Source organism: Daucus carota, chromosome 1 (genome assembly GCF_001625215.2).
Source record: "Daucus carota subsp. sativus chromosome 1, DH1 v3.0, whole genome shotgun sequence".
Taxonomy (NCBI): Eukaryota; Viridiplantae; Streptophyta; class Magnoliopsida; order Apiales; family Apiaceae; genus Daucus; species Daucus carota.
Genome location: NC_030381.2, coordinates 44,852,652 through 44,871,108, shown reverse-complemented (window position 1 = coordinate 44,871,108; position 18,457 = coordinate 44,852,652). Strand labels below are relative to the sequence as shown.

The window sequence follows — 18,457 nt, the reverse complement described above, 5'->3', positions numbered from 1 at the left end:
TTTTTGGAGACCCGAATTCGACTCTGGCTCATCCGAATAGTATTAGAACAGATACTAATTTGTAAGGCATATAAGTTTCCATTGTCAGAAAAAAGAAAAAAAAATTAATGTATATAATTAATAATTAATAAAATTAAATAAATAATATTATGATATATCACAAAAATCATTAAAGAAAACAGGATATGTTTGCACGGATACAAGCCGGTGCGACGTAGTTAACAAAAAAAAAGATACTGTAGTAGACTCGTGAGTAGAGAAGTATTTGAAGTGTACTTGAAGAGTGGATTAACATTTAAAATCTAGAGAGAGATAGAGATGGAAAGAGCAGTGCAAAAGCCACACCAATCCACCGCCGATCTTCTCACCTGGTCGGAGATCCCTCCGGCCACCAACACTCCCCGCTCCGCCGCTCGCTCTCATCAGGTTCTCACTCATTTCACACATCCTTGATCATTATTGTTATTCGATCTGTTTCACAATTGAATATTAACTCTCGTTTTGTTATATCAATAGCCGTCCGAAGGAATTAGCAAGGTGTTGTCAGGTGTTCAGGTCACCAATGAAGAGACGGAGACTCTTAATCGAAGGTATTACCAACCTATTTCATTGTTGTATGTGTGTGTAAGTGTGTGTAAATGTGTGTGTTAGGTGAGTGTAGATCTATGACTGTACGGTTTAGTTTAAATCTGAATTTAAGCTGATCCTTTGTTTTGTGGTTTTTTTGATAATTATGATTAGAATGCTGTTAGCTTTAGTTAATTGATAGAGATTGTTGATTTTGTTGTCGACAAAGTTGTATTTAATGTATATCGTTGTCCAATCTATGTTACATTATTGCGAAATATATATATGTTTCCTTTTACTATATATGCACATATATATATTTATTCAAGATGATTAGTAAGAATTTAGGGCTAAAATGTGAAGTAATTGTTGTTGTATTATACTGTGAAAACTAATGATGGAATTAAAGTAATGTTGTAGTTCTGATTTTATTTGTAATGCTGCATTACTGAATCCATATCTGTCCAAGTTTGATACTCGCAATATATAAATAGGCAGTGTGTTTGTTTCTGAGATATTTGTTGCTTTTTGGAATCATTTGAATACAGCACTTGCAGGAAGCCTTGTTCAGGGCATAAGTTAAAGGAGGTTACTGGAAATAAGATATTTGCAGAGGATGGTGAGAATGGGGAACTAGAAGCAGGCAGTATGAACTTCAATGCTAACAACAAAACATCAGTGCGAATTGTTCAGGTAATAGAATATTTTTACTTCAGCCATTGTATGTTTAAACCTTCCCGGTGAATTCTTCTGATGACGTTTTACGTTTTCATGTTTATTTAAATTTTCAGCAAGCAGCACACGGCATTAGTCAGATTTCCTTCAGTACTGAGGGGGATGTTTCTCCAAAGAAGCCTACAAGTCTCCCTGAAGTAGCCAAGCAGCGTGAGTTAAGTGGTACGCTAGGTGAGGCAGACAGTAAAATTAAGAAGCAGTCATCTGATGCCAAATGCAAGGAACTTAGTGGACATGACATATTTGGTCCTCCTCCGGAGATCCCTGCTCGAAAATTGACTGCTGCACGCAACTTGGAAGTGAAAGCAAACAGAGACATGGAAGAACCTGCTCCACCACGAAATCTTCGCACATCTGTCAAAGTTTCTAATGTAAGTTTAGTGTTTGTATGTATGATAATATAAAGCAAGAACACCTCCCAAAGATAAGTCTATTTAAATATTAACTGGACTTATTTTAAATATGCAATACGATGGGTATCATCTGAATGTCTACAAGTAAGCCTTGTGATATGTTGTCTTTGTAGATATGTCTGAATTAGATTAGATGATAAATGTGCATAACTTGTGATTAAACTTTCGTCAAGTTGACTTTACTTAGTCATATGGGACTTCTATATTTTGGTACTGTGTATTCTAAATGAATTTTAATTATATATGAAAATGAGTTCCTCACCTTAGGATTCCATGTGGTCAATACAAAATCTTTAAAACACTTAAAAGTTGCAGTTGATTATTAGATCTAGCTGCCAAGCCAAGTTATTAGATGGCAATATGGGTAAGACATGTTTAAAAAGGGTTTGACAAGTATTCTACTATTTTTCATTTATAAACCCTTCCCGTCCCCCTTAAAAAAAACCCAGGATTTATGGCCCCTAGAGGTATTTTACTTGTAGCTCTTTTTCTTTGAATCCTTTTTTTTTCCGTTGCTTTTGAAGTACTCTACACATCAAACTCAAGGGAATATTCAATGTCGAATTCCTACATAGGAATTTGAGAACCATACAATTTTGAACACCAGCTAGACGATTGGCTTATTGGCTAGCATACACACAAGACCATCTGGTAAAATTTTACAATATGTTATCAGTTATCTCATCCATTATAATGTCCTAAGTATTTTGTGTAACATACAGAGCCTCATGGCCCTCATCCGCTTTATTTTATTACTGCAATCTACATTATACATAATTATGATCTAGTGAAATATATGTTGATCTCCTTGATTCCATCAAGGTAAGTGTACGTGACTTGTCCTTTCAGATTGGATTGCCATTTGACCTCAATATCATCATATGCACTTCATGATAGCTTGCATTTAAATGGTACAATAATATTTTAATAAAACTTTATTGGCAATTTAGGATTTATTGGTCTGTCTAGTAGCTTAGATAGTATACATTGTAGTTGGATTATCTGTAACTATCCTAGCTTGGATTTATTTATGTAAGTGTTTTTCTGATTAATTACAAAACATGTACAGTGTGCTAAGAGCAAGTCCAACAATGTCCTAACAAGTGCCCTATAAATATATTAAAAATAGTGTCCTAGTGATATAGGACAATATTTATGTATATGAACTCCAATAATATGCCTTAAAATGGTGCCTTATTGTTAAAATAATAATATATTTGAATTAGTGTTGGAGGGAAGGGAAATGGAAAAGATGAGAGGAGAGAGATGTGTTAAAATGGAGGGAAACTAATTTTTATTGATAAAAATAGTTTAGGGCATGCATAGTGGTGCCTTAAAAATAAGGCACGTGTTGGATGTCCTAGTTTTTTAAGGTACCACTAGGACATTGTTGGAGCACTTATTTCTATCAAATGCCTCAAATTTTAGGTTAGGAGCAAGTCCAACAGTGTCCTAGTTGAAACCCTAAATATAATATAAAAAATTATGTCCTAGTAGTTTAGGACATATTCTACTAACTTCAACTCCAACAATGTGCCTTATTTTCACTATATGTTTAATATTTTATTATTAAAAGTTCACTTTCATCATTAAAACATAATATAAAGTAGAGAGAGAAAGAGAGTGTTGATAGGATCATAGGAATTTATTATAAAATATGGAATGTGGCAAGGAGAGAGAGTGCCTCAAAAATAGGGCTTGAAGGGGTTGTCCTAGTGATATAAGAGCAAGTCCAACAATGTCATAGTTGGAGCCCTAAAAATAATATAAAAAATTATGTCCTAGTAGTTTAGCACATATTCTACTAACTTCAACTCCAACAATGTGCCTTATTTTCACTATATGTTAAATATTTTATTATTAAAAATTTACTTTCATCATTAAAACATAATATAAAATAGAGAGAGAAAGAGAGTGTTGGTAAGAATTTATTATAAAATATGGGATAGGGTAAGGAGAGAGAGTGCCTCAAAAATAGGGCTTGAATGGGTTGTCCTAGTGATATAGGGCATCACTAGAACATTGTTGGATCAAGTTTTTTATCAAATGCCCTATATTATGACTCAGGACACTAAATAAGGCAGCTGTTGGACTTGCTCTAAGGCATCACTAGGACATTGTTGGAGCAACCATTTTTATCAAATGCCCTAAATTTGAACTTAGTACATGATATAAGGCTTCTCTTGGACTTGCTCTGGAAATTGTTGAACTTGCTCTAAACTAATATTTGAATGCATTTTTGTAGCCTGCAGGAGGTCATAGTAACATTCTCTTTGGTGACGAACCTGAGACCAAGACAACAAAGAAAATTCATAACCAGAAGTTTGCGGAGCTTACTGGCAATGATATCTTCAAGGGAGATGTTCCTCCGGGATCTACTGAGAAGTCACTTAGTGTTGCGAAGATGAAAGAAATGAGTGGTAGTGATATATTCTCTGATGGAAAGGCAGAACCTAGAGAGGGCTTGGGTGGTGTACGTCAGCCCCCAGGCGGTGACAGCAGCATAGCATTGGTTTAGTTGCCAAGCTGATATAATATCTATCACTACTAGCTTACTTATCTTGTTGAATTATCTTTTTTAGTTAATTTTGAAGCCCCTTTCATCCTTAAAAGTACAGGCGATTATGCTCTGTGCTGTAGCAGATCTTGTAATAGAGAGACTTTTAACTTTAAGATTTAGTTCATAGCATGAAATGGTTAGTTGAGTTGAATAATTTGTCTCTATCGCATCATAGAACTGGCCAATAATGCTATAAGTAGCTTATTACTTGTTGCTCTTTTTACCTGGTTTAGTTTGATTTACGGTTTTCATGTTGTTCAAGTTGTCGGAACATCAATTCCCTGGTGCAGGTCCCTGTTGTATGTTATTATTTCAAATTAGATGTGGGTTATAACTGGTGTACAAGTACAAGTGGGCTATGCTGCTATGTTATTTGGTTTCTACTTGTCCAGAATTTGTTTTTTTTTTTGCTAAATACTTGTCCAGAATTTGTGCAGCAAATGCATGAAGAAAATTAAGTACGTTCGGTAGAGCTCTTAGCCTCTTACGTTACTGCTAGCACAAACTTGTAGAGTTGTAGTATCAGTAATTTTGTACTTTTAGTTTATTTCTATGGAAAATTAGGGCCTTAGGGGGCATATTCTTTCCCCTCAAAAGCATAGCTTTCGGAGCTATAACTGTGTTTTTCGTTACTTCTATCCGGGTAATTTATCGAAAGTGGTTCATATCTGTTCAGGTTTTGGTCATAATCGCTATGATGATAATGGAGAAATGGTGGAGTGACTGGAGGCCTGTAGGACGCGTGTTTATCGTTTGTCAGCTAGGACTTGTTTTTCCAACAAAATCTTATTCTTCATTTATCTAGGCCCGATTGATTAATCGTTAGGCCATTTTAACGATTTGAATTTTTAAATCCGACTAATCATGGTATAATTTTTAAAATTAATATAACAGATTAATAAAGTAATTATTATAATATTATTTTATATATCTTACTAATATCTCCGTTAATCATTTCGATCAATTTTCTGATTATCCGATTATCACTAAACACTGAACGGTGGCTAATCGGGAACTGCCCGGACCAATATTTGGACAACTTTCTTAGAAACACTTGAGCAGAGTACTGAAAGTCTTAAACCAGAACAGAAAATCGAACAACTAATTGATCGAAATATTAATGTAATTACATTCACGCACACGGCACAACGGCACAAGTGTTCAACTAATTGAATTAGAGAAAACGACAAAATTAATATTTTTGGTAAAATAATTTCAATTGAACATATGGCACAACCAGTTGAATAATGGTCCGAGATTTCACAAAAAATAAAGTAATATCCTAAATAACAGAGTTTAAAAAAATGACCTTAAATATTCGTTATTTACGTATGATAATGTAGCATTTTCAACTTGGTAGAAAACGCTATATCACATAGCGTTTTGCTGACCTTTCAATCCAGAAAAAACACTAAATTGCGTAGCGTTTTGCTGACCAATAAACGCTACACGATGTAGCGTTATGTTTTCTTAATTCTAGCAGAATGCTACATTCATTGAAAACGTTACACGATGTAGCGTTAATAAATGATATTTGAGATATTTTTTCGGATCTTAATATCTAAGAAATTAATGATAGATATAATGATAATGTGAGCCAACGCCCTAACAAATTGGGCATACTGATTGGTGGTGGGCCGGTGAAAATGTAAAAATAATATGAAAATACTTACTAAAAATTTATCAAAATATGTATATAAAAAAGGACCAACAACGAGCAAAACATCCCGAAACAAAAATATACTCTCGATCTTTTTGGTTGAGTTCAAGAAGAAATTAAATCTGACATCAAGAGCGGGTTGAACAGAAAACGTGTGGAAAAGTGGATTTATCAAAAATCCCCTACTGAATTCTAGTCAACGCCCAAGTATTGCAATACACCCAACCAAAATTTTCAAAAAAAACCCAAAAATAAGTGAAAAATAAAAAAAGGGAATGTCATGGTCAATGTGAACAATAAATAATGAAAAGAGATGTATGTATCGTTCTTCTATATCGGCGGCCTTTGCTTCTATCTCTCTTCTCATTACCTTCTCAGTAAATTCCCCCTAAACTCACTCCCCCCCTTTTCTAGCCCTAAGTATCTGTAATCTGTAATAATAATAATCTTCACAAATTCATTCTCTTTGTTTTCTTAATTCAACTCTTTCTCTACTCATTTATTCGATTCTACTTCTTGATTAAGCTCAGATCGTGTGCTTGTATGTTTCTATCTTCATGGCGGATAGCCGGCGCTACGGTCTTGCTGCTCAATTAGGTCCTCTCTCTCTCTCTCTCTATCTCTCAATCTATGTATTTATTAGTTTGATTGACTGCCTGTTGAATATTAATTTGCTATTACTTGATTTTGTGAGTTTAACGGTGCAAGATTTAGTCGATATGCCAGTGTTGCTGCGTGATTATGTGCTTTGAATCATGAATTGTGTTGTGATTGTAGTTGCATAATTTCTTGCGATATGAATTTTGATTTCAACTGATTTACTTTGCTAGTGTAGTGCTATTTTACTCTGACTCTTCTATTTAGGTTGCTGTACCGTGTCGGACACTTGGACACTCCGACAGGACACTTATTTCGTTTCGTATCCTTTGACGAAAATGTGGACATTTTGATCAATTTAAAAATCAAATATGAGTAGAACTTACAATTTAAAAGAAATATATGAGAAAAAGAAAGAATCAAGAATGGGATTAAAGTATAGAAGACGCCTAATTTGCGAAATCCCCTATAAAATCATGTCTAATTTGAGTTTTATTGTTACTTTTTGTTAGATGTCTAACTTACCATACTTGTTTATTAGTATATTGCAATTTGTCCCCGTACCCGTGTCCAAAAATAGGACAGTGTTACCATGTCCTCAACTTTCAAAGTTCTCAAGTCTGACACTCACATATGTGTCCGACACTCTGTATCTGAGTCCGAGTAACATAGGTGTAGTGAACTAAGCTGTTCTTGTTTAACTTGATAATCATGGTTTGAATTAATTTCGATTTCAACTGATTTGCTTTGCCAGTGTAGTGAACTAAGCTGTTCTTGCTTATCCTGATAATCATGCTTTAAATTTGAAATGTTGCCTAGCTTGATAATCGTACTTTGAATTTGAGTCGATGGAACATACATGATTTATTCAAGTTGCAAAGGAACCAACCTTTGAAAATGTGTGTGATTTGAACGTGGCAATGGGGAAGTTTGTAGTTATTAAAGGGAATTTGGAGTGAAAAGAGTAAGGCATTTTTTATTGCCGAACAATACTAGGCAACTAGTGGGGAATCCTATTACAATGTGTTATAAGCCGAACAATTTTAAGATAGATGGAATCCAATGATTGGAAGCAGGAATTGTAAATATGTTGGTAAACGGTAACATGTACCATTGGATTTTTAGAATAGTTATAACAATGAACATACACAGTATGCACTATGCTAATACATTTAATGTTGCATAAACCTAGAGATTGTGTACTTATCTTGTCATTTTATTGCAGATATTGAGCAGATACTCTCAGAAGCTCAGAATCGATGGTTACGCCCAGCTGAAATATGTGAAATTCTTCGAAACTATAACAAGTTCCGTATTGCTCCTGAGCCAGCACATAAGCCTCCAAGTATGACACTAACTGCAATAAACTATATGTGTATTAGGACTTTGTCTGACCCTTTGATCTTGTAGATGGTTGACTTTTGTCTTGAGATTTCTTTGCTGTTCCTTCCTTTGTGACATACTTAATGTCCATATATACATTGAAAACTCCACAAATATATACATTGACTATATATGATATATTAATGCAATATAGAAGAACTTAACTGTTTTAAGACAGACGAGTTGAAGAAGTCGGTAGATAAAAATGCACAATTGCTTTTTATAATTATACAAGAAACTGAAAGACCAATGACATTATTGTGTTCATTTTTTAGCCATTATTATAAAGAATTTCAAAAATTGCTGTTGCAAGTTCTAGTTTCTGCTTATGGTATTGATGGACACAAGAGTCAGTAAGGATATGATCTTTCCATGGTCGACATTCAGCATGGTCGACATTCAGATTTCTGTTGATTATTGATTAATGGTCATGATTATAGAAGTCAAATCGGTCAATGCCCCTTGTCTGAAGTGTGATAAAAATTAATAGCACATGACACTCTGCTGATTAGGTTTCAAGTGGCACAATTCAAAAGTGGCTTGGGTTTTTTGATCTAGATTGAAAAGTCAGCTCCTCCCTTGGGCTTTATGATTTGTTTTTCATTCAAAATTTATTGCGTAATTCTGCCTTAATGTCTGGGTCTGTGTTTTATGAGTGCGAAGCTATAATACAATAGTAGCAGTCCAATAGGAGTATGGGCAGTTTTGTAAGTCCAGGTCTATAAATACCTGTAGTAGATGTAATCCTGGATTATGCATTATGAAATATCAGAAAACGTACTTGGTTCCTCCAACTGCTTCTCTCTCTAAATTTTCTACTCTATCTCTCTTTGTATATATATACTAGAATTTTGAGTTTTATCTATGGGGTTTATATCTCTTTTAGCTTTTTTCTCTAAAATCTATCAATCTGTACCTGTTATCTACTTTTTTCTAGCTTCTAAACACTTGATTCTTACTTGTTTTCACTAGATTAACCTCTCAAATACAGAAATTACAAAAAACACTTGTAAAAATTAAGTCAGAAACTTTGAGTTCCTGACACACAATAATAAAATTGATTGTCTGCATGGGGCAGCATGAAATCTGCATGGGGCAGGTATACCTCATGAAATCTTTTCTCCTTTAGGATATGAAACTGATCTTAAGTCATTTACTAGGAGAATGGTAAATGATTGATTTCTCTTAGTGATTTGTATGTATTCTTCTTGTTCCTTTCACACATATATAAAAACATAGGAAGAGTATGCCGTGAATACTTAATATGGAGTCTGGTAAGATATTGGTTAATATCTGTTTAGGTAGTTCAGAGTTATTGTATTCAGAACTAGGTGATATGTATGTGTATATATGTATGTGTTTGTGTTTTCTATAATATTTGTTATCTTTTATTGTTGCCAATCATATATGATCAGTTTGGCTAGCTTTTAGATTGGCAGATGAATCCTTGTCTCAGTGTGTTGTGATGTATCTATTCCATTAGAGAAAACCAACACATGTAATCAAGAAAATGGAACAATATACCTATAACTTGTTAAGGTTGATTTATGTTCTAGTTATATTCAGTTTCGTTCATATTACCACATCTACTCACCCTTTTCTTTAAATATGTGTAGCATAGTTTCCCAAGTCTCTTTAAAATGTTAAGAAACCACTGTTACAATCACATCTCACCCTGTAAGCTGACTAAATTTTGTTAATGAATGTGTTAAGTTTGAGATGCTGGCTTGACATAAATCTCTTTTTCTCAGATGGTTCGCTTTTTCTATTTGACCGTAAAGTGTTGAGGTACTTTAGAAAAGATGGCCATAATTGGAGGAAGAAAAAAGATGGGAAGACGGTTAAGGAAGCTCATGAAAGACTCAAGGTTGGTGCTAACTTTCCTGCTTAAATGAGAGGATTAGTGGAATTTCGTGTTTCTAAATGATTAAACATTACAAGGCAGATAAAAGCTACATCAATATGCAACTATATTTTACAAATTTGTGTTCATGCACCCCTAACCAATAATGTGCATAATAAGTCAGGTCGTTGGAAAGTACTTTACAGGAGAACATGTCACACTTGTCATCTGTAATAAAGTTGCAAAGGTTTTAATTAAAATGAAATAATCGAGAAGTATACACTAGACACTGCATTTAAATTGACGGTAACTACCATCAGTTGTTTTTTCCCCTAATTCATTTGACAGTGTGATATATGGTTTCTTGTGCCGTGATAAAAGGTTTTTATATATTTTAAAAAGTTATATATCTAGATCTCAACGTCTTTCAGGCTGGAAGCGTTGATGTTTTGCATTGTTACTATGCTCATGGAGAAGATAATGAAAATTTTCAGAGGCGCAGCTACTGGTTGCTTGAAGAGTGAGTCTCTAAACATTAGTGTTACTTGCATTTTCTTTTTCATGCTATCATCCCAAAAGGGCCAAAACAGTCAATACTCTCTCTCTCCCCCACTCCCCCCCCCCCCCCCCCCCCCCTCCCTCCCTCCCTCCCTCCCTCTCTCTCCCCCTCCCTCCCAAATGTGGGGGAGGGGACTTTTTGTTTAGATGTTCAATCATGGATTTGACGCGATGTACATTTCACCTTCATCCTTGATGCTTGATGAGTTTGTAGAACTACATATTGCGCTTAAACAGTTTACAGAATCAGGTGCGTTTGAGTTTGATGCTCCAAGAATACCGCTGCAAGTTACTCATTGCAGAGGATCCCGATAAATGTTCCTCAGTTTATTTCTTCATTTCTTCCCATGAACCAAGCCTGTAATTAAACATATATGATTTATGTAAACATTGCATGAACTTAGCTTAGCACAATCTTTAGCTTGAACATAAGATTTGCGAGTTCAGTTGAGCTCTGGCTGGTCAACTTATCTTGTTGCCCAAATCTAATCGCAATGTTACTATTTTATCGCGCCAATACTGGACCCGAGTAATGGCTAGAAGTCATATGAGCAGGTGGGAGCGGTATAGAATAAAATGTGAAAGGAATAAATTTAAAGGATGTCGGTTGAATTGAAATTGAACTTTAATGATAAAATGAAGCCCGGTCAGAAAGGTTTTATGAATCTGTTCATTAGCAAGCCGGGCTGAACCATGACCAAGTAAAGCACTTCATCAGCATCTAAATTGTATTTAAGAACTTATACATGTTTTGCTAATTGATACCTGTGTTGTAATAAATATATAAAACCGTGAATTTAACTTAATATGCCTGATTATGTTCGGATTAAACAGAGGAGACACTTTACCTACGAAAGATTATAATGGTTAAACATTCTGGCTACATTTATGGTTTTTGAGGAAAGACTAAAGACATTATAGGCATGAATCATGCCACTTTTGTATCTCATCTATAAGTATACATGTATATTCTGAATCATTTTGCATTTTCTGATGGTCATTTTGCATTTTCTGATGGTCCTCTATTTCATTAATAACTGCATCAGGGAGCTCTCCAACATTGTTCTTGTCCACTACCTGGAAGTAAAGGTTAGAATTCTATCCGTTTGGTAATTTTCTTCTGTTTTGTTTCGTTCTTTCTTTTTTTTTTTTGAATTTTTTGTGAAAGAAATTCCTGTTTTACTCAATAATATGTCATTGATAACTAACATAGCTTACAACACTCTACATGCTATATCGAAGTTCAATAATGTTGTTCTGTAAGGGTCCACTTCTTAGCGTCCTCTGCATTTATTAATTTTAGTAATTTACTGCATATTTTGCTGGTGTTAACTGACATGTGTTAAATGTTGTCAAGATTCAAGATTACCCATTTGTTGGGTAAGTCCTTGGCGGCAAAAGGATATTACAGGATATTACTTGATTAAGTTATTGGCTGATTGGAATTATCATAGTGATATATTATTAACAAGTCTAATCCAGTATTCTAGCATTATGTTCTGAACTTTAGTTTACTTCTGCATGATAACATATGTTAACTTGCTTAGATCTTTGTGATATATGTCTATCACAGGGAAACAGGACACACTACAATCGTGCTAAGGGAGCTGAGGGATCAATTCCCCATGCTCTAAAAGAAGAAAGTATGCCAAACTCTGATGCTGACAGCTCTCTGTCTTCAAAGTTCCAGCAATATGGTTACAATGTGCCCTCACAAACTACGGACACAACCAGCCTGAACAGCACTCAAGCTTCAGATTATGCAGATGCTGAGTCAGGTGTGTTTCTTGGACATGCCAGTCTCTTCCTAACCTATCATTTTATTATATTCCTATCCTAATTGTCATGGTTAAGTTCAGCTCATACTAATATTCAGATCTAAATATCGTGTTTACTAGTACCTCATGCAACAATTGCTTCTACTCACTCAATTTAGAATATTGTCAATTATCTGCAGCATACAGTCGCCGATCAAGTTCTGGACTCCAGTCATTTCATGAGTTACAACACTCTGAGGCAGAAAATATGGATGATGCACACTCTGTTCCTTATTATCCAGATTTTTCAAGTAAATAACCTACAAACTACTTTTAACCATTCAAGTGCCTTTAATTGCTTAAGTATTAACTGTTTACACGAGATCTTGTTGTATTATACTATTAATAAACAGATGATTACCAAGGGAAATTTCAAGCTATTCCAGAGATGGATTTTGTCTCACTTGCTCAGGCAGATAAAATAAATGACAATATTGGAGCTCAATTAACATATAATCCCCAGGCATTCCTTGACTTCCCTCCTTGGGAGAATGACTTTGGAAAAAGTACTGCCCATGTGCCCTTTCAACCCTCCCATTCTTCGAGCCAGTCTACCATCAATATAATTCCCGGGCAGGGGAATGAGATTCTAGTTCAAGTTTCTGGAGATGCTTCTGATAAAACTCCAGAGTTTGGAAACCATTCACATACCCAAGGAGAGTGGCAGGTACTGAATGACTTAAAACACCAAAAACACATACTTTATGTAATTTTATGGAATATGTATACAAGATTGTCTGCTGTGGTTGTTTACTACTTGTATGTTTCTTTTGTGTGTATAGGAAACTGGAATTTATTTAGGATTTTTGTTTCTATTCTTTGTTAAATATACTTGTTCTCCAAGTTGTAGGATCTCTATCTGAGCAGTTGCGATCTTTATTTTTTTATTTGAATTACATAAAATGATGCGCCTTCAATGATGCCCTTGCTTTTATGTGCATCGAGCGCTTATGCGCTGTTCAAAAGTGCAAGATAGGTGCGCCTCTGTTAAAATTGGTCATTATTAAAAGGAAATGGGTAAAAAACCCTACAGACCTTATAGTAACTAACAGTAATAGATTATATACATACAAGAACGAGAGATATCAAACGGGAGACAAAGATTAAACTCATCTTCTTTTATGATTAGTGCATATAGATACACACTTATATAATAAACACATATCTTGTATACACTGATATATTTATACATAGAAGTGCTGTATATACACCTATGACTTGAGGATGATGAAGAAGACTTTGTTAAGGATCCGTATTATATTAGTGAAGATGATGATTTTGTGAATATTGATGACGAAGAAGTAGAAGAATGGACCAACTTTGGAATTCTTTGCTACTCTTAACTATAAATTGTTCTACTTTGTATCTAAATGATGATGAATTTGGTTGCTATATCAATTAAATGTCTTCTTATTTGTACTCCTATATGTATATATATTTGTCTTCGATGAATCCGCGCATTTCGCGTTGCGCTTATGCTCCAGGGGGGCCTTTGCACTTCTGTGTGCATATCGTGTTTAATAACGCTGCTACTAACTATCTGCTGAGATAAGTTCTATCTTTTGGTTTTAAGCTTAAACTCCATCCTTCACCTATTGTTGCATACTTGAAAATCTAAAAGTTTTAAGAGCACAACATGCTTATATGTCATTAAAGTTTAGAAAATTCTTTTTAGAATATAAAATGGAATATATTAATATTTATGGGCAAATTTTCATGAACAGTGTAATCAAAAGCTGGACTATAGTATATCAAATACAAATTATTTTGAATTAATTTGAATATGTTGTCTGTAATTCGATGAGGGGCACACTTTGCCTTGCACCTTATGGCTAGGCCTAGGCATCATATGGGTCTTGAACCTGTCAGGAACCATAACTTTTTTAATGTTTTCTAAACCATCTAAACCTTGGTATGCTAGCTCAGTATTTTGTTTCTAGATTGAACCATAAATACTGGCATACTGCCATGTGTATACTGTATATTCTATACATACTGTTTGAATGTGCTTATGTATTATGTCTATTTGTGTTGTACTGTTGTATACCTGTTGATGTAATTTGTATCCACTGTATTCGACATCTTCTGTGACTGACGGCTTTAAAGTTTTTGATGTTTCTTAATTTTTTAAACTTTGGTTTCTTATTATATATATGTTCTAGCTGCATCACTTGGTAAAAATTCCTATCTTCCCTTCTTTGATTTAATGGAGGTAAAGTTATATCTTAATTTGTAAATAGTCTTATGAAGGTGATTCTTTGCAGTTACCCAAATGTTCTACGGACCAAAAGTTGCAATTACCCTCAAATTATGATCAGAATTCTGGGCTTTACGAAGGGCAAGTTGGTTCCTTCAATTTATTTAATTCATTGGAGTCTCAACATCTTGATGTGCAGAATGGACAGCTTGCAGTTGCAGAACTAGGAAACTCCATGAAAACAGGGTGGGACAATAGTTCCACTGTGGATGGAAAAACCAATTACTCAGCTTTGAAGCCGCCATTTCTAGGAGGGATTATGAAGGATGGCCTAAAGAAACTAGATAGCTTTGATCGGTGGATGACTAAGGAACTTGGAGATGTAAATGAGCCACAAATTCAATCCAGCTCTGGGACCTACTGGGAGGCAGTTGGAAGCGAAGTTGGAGTTGTTAATTCCAACATTTCCTCTCAAGTGGAGTTAGACCCCTATATAATGAGCCCCTCTCTTTCCCAGGACCAGCTTTTTAGCATTGTTGACTTCTCACCAAACTGCGCTTATTCTGGGACAGAAGTCAAGGTACACTAAATTTTATATCTTCATATTTCTGATATTAACTCAGCTGGGTGTTTCAGTATTTATATTTTTGCATTATAATAGTATTAGCTATTATGAATTTTGTAATAAACAAGCTGCACACTAGGAAGTGTGAATGAGCTAAATTTCCTTATTTTTCTGTCATGTATCACTATTAGGTGCTCATCACCGGAAAGTTCTTAAAAAGTCATCAGGACAACGTGAACTGTAAATGGGCATGCATGTTTGGGGAAATTGAAGTGCCTGCTGAGGTTGTAGCAGATGGTGTTCTTCGTTGCCACACACCCAATCATGAGGCTGGAAGAGTTCCTTTCTATGTAACATGTGCCAATAGGCTGGCATGCAGTGAAATACGAGAATTTGAATTTCAGGTTTATAATATAAGGGATGTGGATGTCACTACTACTGGTAGCGATGACTCAAGTGAAGCTCTTCTTAAAATGCGATTTGGAAAACTGCTATCTGGGGGATCGGCTAGCTCTTATAATTCAGTACCGGATGATAACCTGGACATGATCAATAAACTGAGCTCATTAATTAAGGATGATAACGAGTGGGAACAAATATTCATGCTTACTAATGCGGAAGAATTCTCCACCGAGACGGTATCAGATCAATTTCTACAGAAACTACTGAAGGACAAATTGCATGCATGGCTCCTTCAGAAAGTAGCTGAGGGTGGAAAAGGCCCCAGTGTAGTGGATGAGGGTGGTCAAGGTGTGCTTCACTTTGCAGCTGCTCTTGGTTATGATTGGGCTATACCGCCCACTGTAGCAGCAGGTGTTAGTATCAATTTCCGAGATGTGAACGGTTGGACTGCACTTCACTGGGCAGCATCTTATGGCAGGTAATATTATTGAATCTTTGTTAACATATCACTGCCTGTGATATTCTCATGCTATGTTACTCGGACTCGGGTATTGATTGTCGGACACAACACATATCCGAGTGTCGGACTTGCGAACTTTGAAAATTGGGGATACGGGGACACTGTCCTGTTTTTGGGACACATCTTAGTATACTAATAAACAAGTATGGTAAGACATCTTAACAAAAAGTAACAATAAAACTGAAGTTAGACACGATTTTGTAGGAGATTTTGTAAGTTAGGCCTCTTCTGTACTTTAATCCCATTCTTGCTTCTTTATTTTTTCAATATTTCTTTTGAATTGTAAGTTCCACTCATATTTGATTTTTAAATTGGTCAAAGTGACCACATTTTAATCAAAGGATCCGACACATAATAAGTGTCATGTCTGAGTGTAACACGGGTAAGGCAACCTAAATAGAAGAGTCGTAGTAACATAGTTCTCATGCAATACAGATTCAGAAATATTATATGTAACAAATTGACACTCAAAACTTGCTGACATGGTCAATCTAAATCTATATTGCGAGTATGCTATTTGTTTCAGGAAACCTTGTGTTTGATTTTTCTTTTTGGGTGACATAGGGAGCGGACAGTGGGTTTCCTCATCTCTCAAGGGGCAGGTCCTGGGCTGTTGACTGATCCTACACCCAAATACCCGAGAGGCAGGACTCCAGCAGACCTTGCTTCGGATAATGGACACAAAGGAATTGCAGGTTATGTTGCTGAACTTGCATTGAGATCCCATCTCGAATCACTACACTTGAAGGATCCAAATGGTGTTGCTCGAGATATTCCTGGTCTAAAGGCTGCACAGGAAATTGCAGAGAGGACCTCTACTCCGACCAGTGATGGGGACTTTCAGCAAGGGCAGTCAATGAAGGATTCATTAGCTGCTGTCTGTAATGCTACTCAAGCTGCTGCTCGCATTCACCAAGTCTACAGGATAGAGTCATTCCATAAGAAGCAGCTAAAAGAATATGATGCAAGTCAGTTTGGTATGTCGGATGAGCATGCTCTTTCACTTCTTGCTGTCAAGACAAACAGGGCAGGACGTCATGATGAGCCGGTGCATGCCGCTGCTACGCGAATACAGAATAAGTTCCGTAGTTACAAAGGCAGAAAGGACTTCTTGGTATTACGCCAGCGAGTTGTTAAAATACAGGTTTACTGCAGTCCTTCCTTGTTAAACTTCTGTATGTAATATGATTTTGTGTACGTTCCTGCACGCTTGCACACTTCTGCTCATCTTCAATCAGCTTAACATTTTAGTTTTAAATTCTAATTTTGCCCCTTTTTTTAAAGGCTCATGTGAGAGGACACCAGGTGAGGAAGAATTATAAAAAGATTATCTGGTCTGTGGGAATACTGGACAAGGTAATTTTGCGCTGGAGAAGGAAAGGAAGAGGTTTAAGTAGTTTCAAGACAGAGGCACATACTGAAAACTCCACCATGCCAGGGACATCTTCAAAAGAAGATGACTATGATTTCTTGAAGGAAGGAAGAAAACAAACAGAGGAGAGGTTGCAAAAGGCTCTTGCTAGAGTGAAGTCCATGGTTCAGTATCCTGAGGCTAGAGATCAGTATCATAGGCTGCTGAATGTTGTTTCAGATATTCAAGAAGCAAAGGTACTAATGTTTCAACTATTAACTGACCACTTTAAGCATGCATCTTATAACATCACATGTAATCTGCTTCTAAGAGCTAGAAACAATTACTTGTGCCATGTGCATTTGGGATGATACTGAACCAAGAAGTGTTCACTTATTGGTTACAATAAGTACAACTCAGATGTACTTGGCAGAAAAATAAAATTAGAACTAAGATGCACTTGATGCTAATGGATGGAAAATATATCTTACTGTGTATACAGTTTGGTTCTCTATATGGGTGGTTAATTTAGCTCCCACTTGGGTAATTACATTAATTTCTACTTTAGAGTTGCTCAAACAGAAGCATAGATTTTGATAATAACCAAAACCTAAGAGTTGGAATCTTGTACCTGTTCAATGAATGAACTAAACGAAACCATAGATCTTGTGAAAACCATAAATCTTGTGTCTCGACTGGGTAAAATTCTTTTCTTGTATTAAATGCAGAAGCATTTTGTGAATATGGTAGGTGTTGAGTTCACCTACAAGAAATCCTTATAATGTTATGACTTCGATACAATGATTGTGTGCCTACTGCCTGTATTTAATACTGTGTGTTTTGAAACCTGCTGTAGGCCATAAGTGAACGGGCAATGAACATTTCAGAGGTAGCCACAGTAGAAGCAGAATATTTTGATGATGATCTAGTCGATCTTGAAGCATTATTGGGTGATGACTCATTCATGTCGACAGAAGCCTGACTTAGTTGCATTTCTTGTAAAATATTGATCCCTGCCCAGCTCAAGGAGTGACTAGTATGTATGACAATATATGTTAGGTTATAATTGGAATCCATCTGTAAATTTCAAATACCTGGATTAAATTTGTAGGAATAATTTATAAGAGATGATGGTGGGATTGTAAAATCTATGCAGATTGTGAGCATTTGTATTTTGGTCTCTACTTTTACACCCTGCAGGTTGAATGTGTCATTCATATGGGAACACCTGTTCTAAGTCTTCAGTAGAACGGTTGTAGTAGTTTGTTTTTGGTTATCCCGCCATAGTG

At 35.6% G+C, this 18,457-nt stretch overlaps 2 protein-coding genes across 3 annotated transcripts; both read left to right on the top strand.

Moving 5' to 3' along the window:
• Positions 1-215: 215 nt before the first annotated feature.
• LOC108205647 (uncharacterized) lies at positions 216-4,498 on the top strand. Of its 2 annotated transcripts, none has more exons than XM_017375647.2 (5): positions 216-426; positions 517-590; positions 1,116-1,260; positions 1,359-1,673; positions 3,961-4,498. In XM_017375647.2, exons 1-5 carry the CDS (start codon positions 319-321, stop codon positions 4,231-4,233), a joined length of 915 nt encoding a protein of 304 aa, XP_017231136.1. In that variant the 5' UTR covers positions 216-318; the 3' UTR covers positions 4,234-4,498. The 2 variants fall into 2 exon arrangements, with proteins under 2 accessions (XP_017231136.1, XP_017231144.1); XM_017375655.2 differs by having other exon boundaries at positions 250-426; positions 1,125-1,260; positions 3,961-4,429.
• Positions 4,499-6,252: 1,754 nt separating this feature from the next.
• On the top strand, positions 6,253-18,348 carry LOC108203285 (calmodulin-binding transcription activator 3). The gene is made up of 13 exons (XM_017372086.2): positions 6,253-6,532; positions 7,758-7,877; positions 9,667-9,782; positions 10,190-10,278; positions 11,363-11,405; positions 11,890-12,094; positions 12,274-12,384; positions 12,487-12,800; positions 14,398-14,910; positions 15,087-15,775; positions 16,382-16,961; positions 17,102-17,425; positions 18,025-18,348. Exons 1-13 carry the CDS (start codon positions 6,493-6,495, stop codon positions 18,148-18,150), a joined length of 3,270 nt encoding a protein of 1,089 aa, XP_017227575.1. The 5' UTR covers positions 6,253-6,492; the 3' UTR covers positions 18,151-18,348.
• The last annotated feature ends 109 nt before the right edge of the window (positions 18,349-18,457 follow it).

What these genes read in the sequence shown, in the direction of transcription:
- LOC108205647 (XM_017375647.2), top strand. Translation starts at nt 319, where the DNA reads ATGGAAAGAGCAGTGCAAAAGCCACACCAATCCACCGCCGATCTTCTC. An exon ending in ACGGAGACTCTTAATCGAAG is followed by an intron (nt 591 to 1,115) that starts GTATTACCAACC and finishes ATTTGAATACAG; the next exon opens with CACTTGCAGGAAGCCTTGTT. An exon ending in CATCTGTCAAAGTTTCTAAT is followed by an intron (nt 1,674 to 3,960) that starts GTAAGTTTAGTG and finishes GCATTTTTGTAG; the next exon opens with CCTGCAGGAGGTCATAGTAA.
- LOC108203285 (XM_017372086.2), top strand. Translation starts at nt 6,493, where the DNA reads ATGGCGGATAGCCGGCGCTACGGTCTTGCTGCTCAATTAG. An exon ending in TTATTATCCAGATTTTTCAA is followed by an intron (nt 12,385 to 12,486) that starts GTAAATAACCTA and finishes ATTAATAAACAG; the next exon opens with ATGATTACCAAGGGAAATTT. An exon ending in ATTCTGGGACAGAAGTCAAG is followed by an intron (nt 14,911 to 15,086) that starts GTACACTAAATT and finishes TATCACTATTAG; the next exon opens with GTGCTCATCACCGGAAAGTT.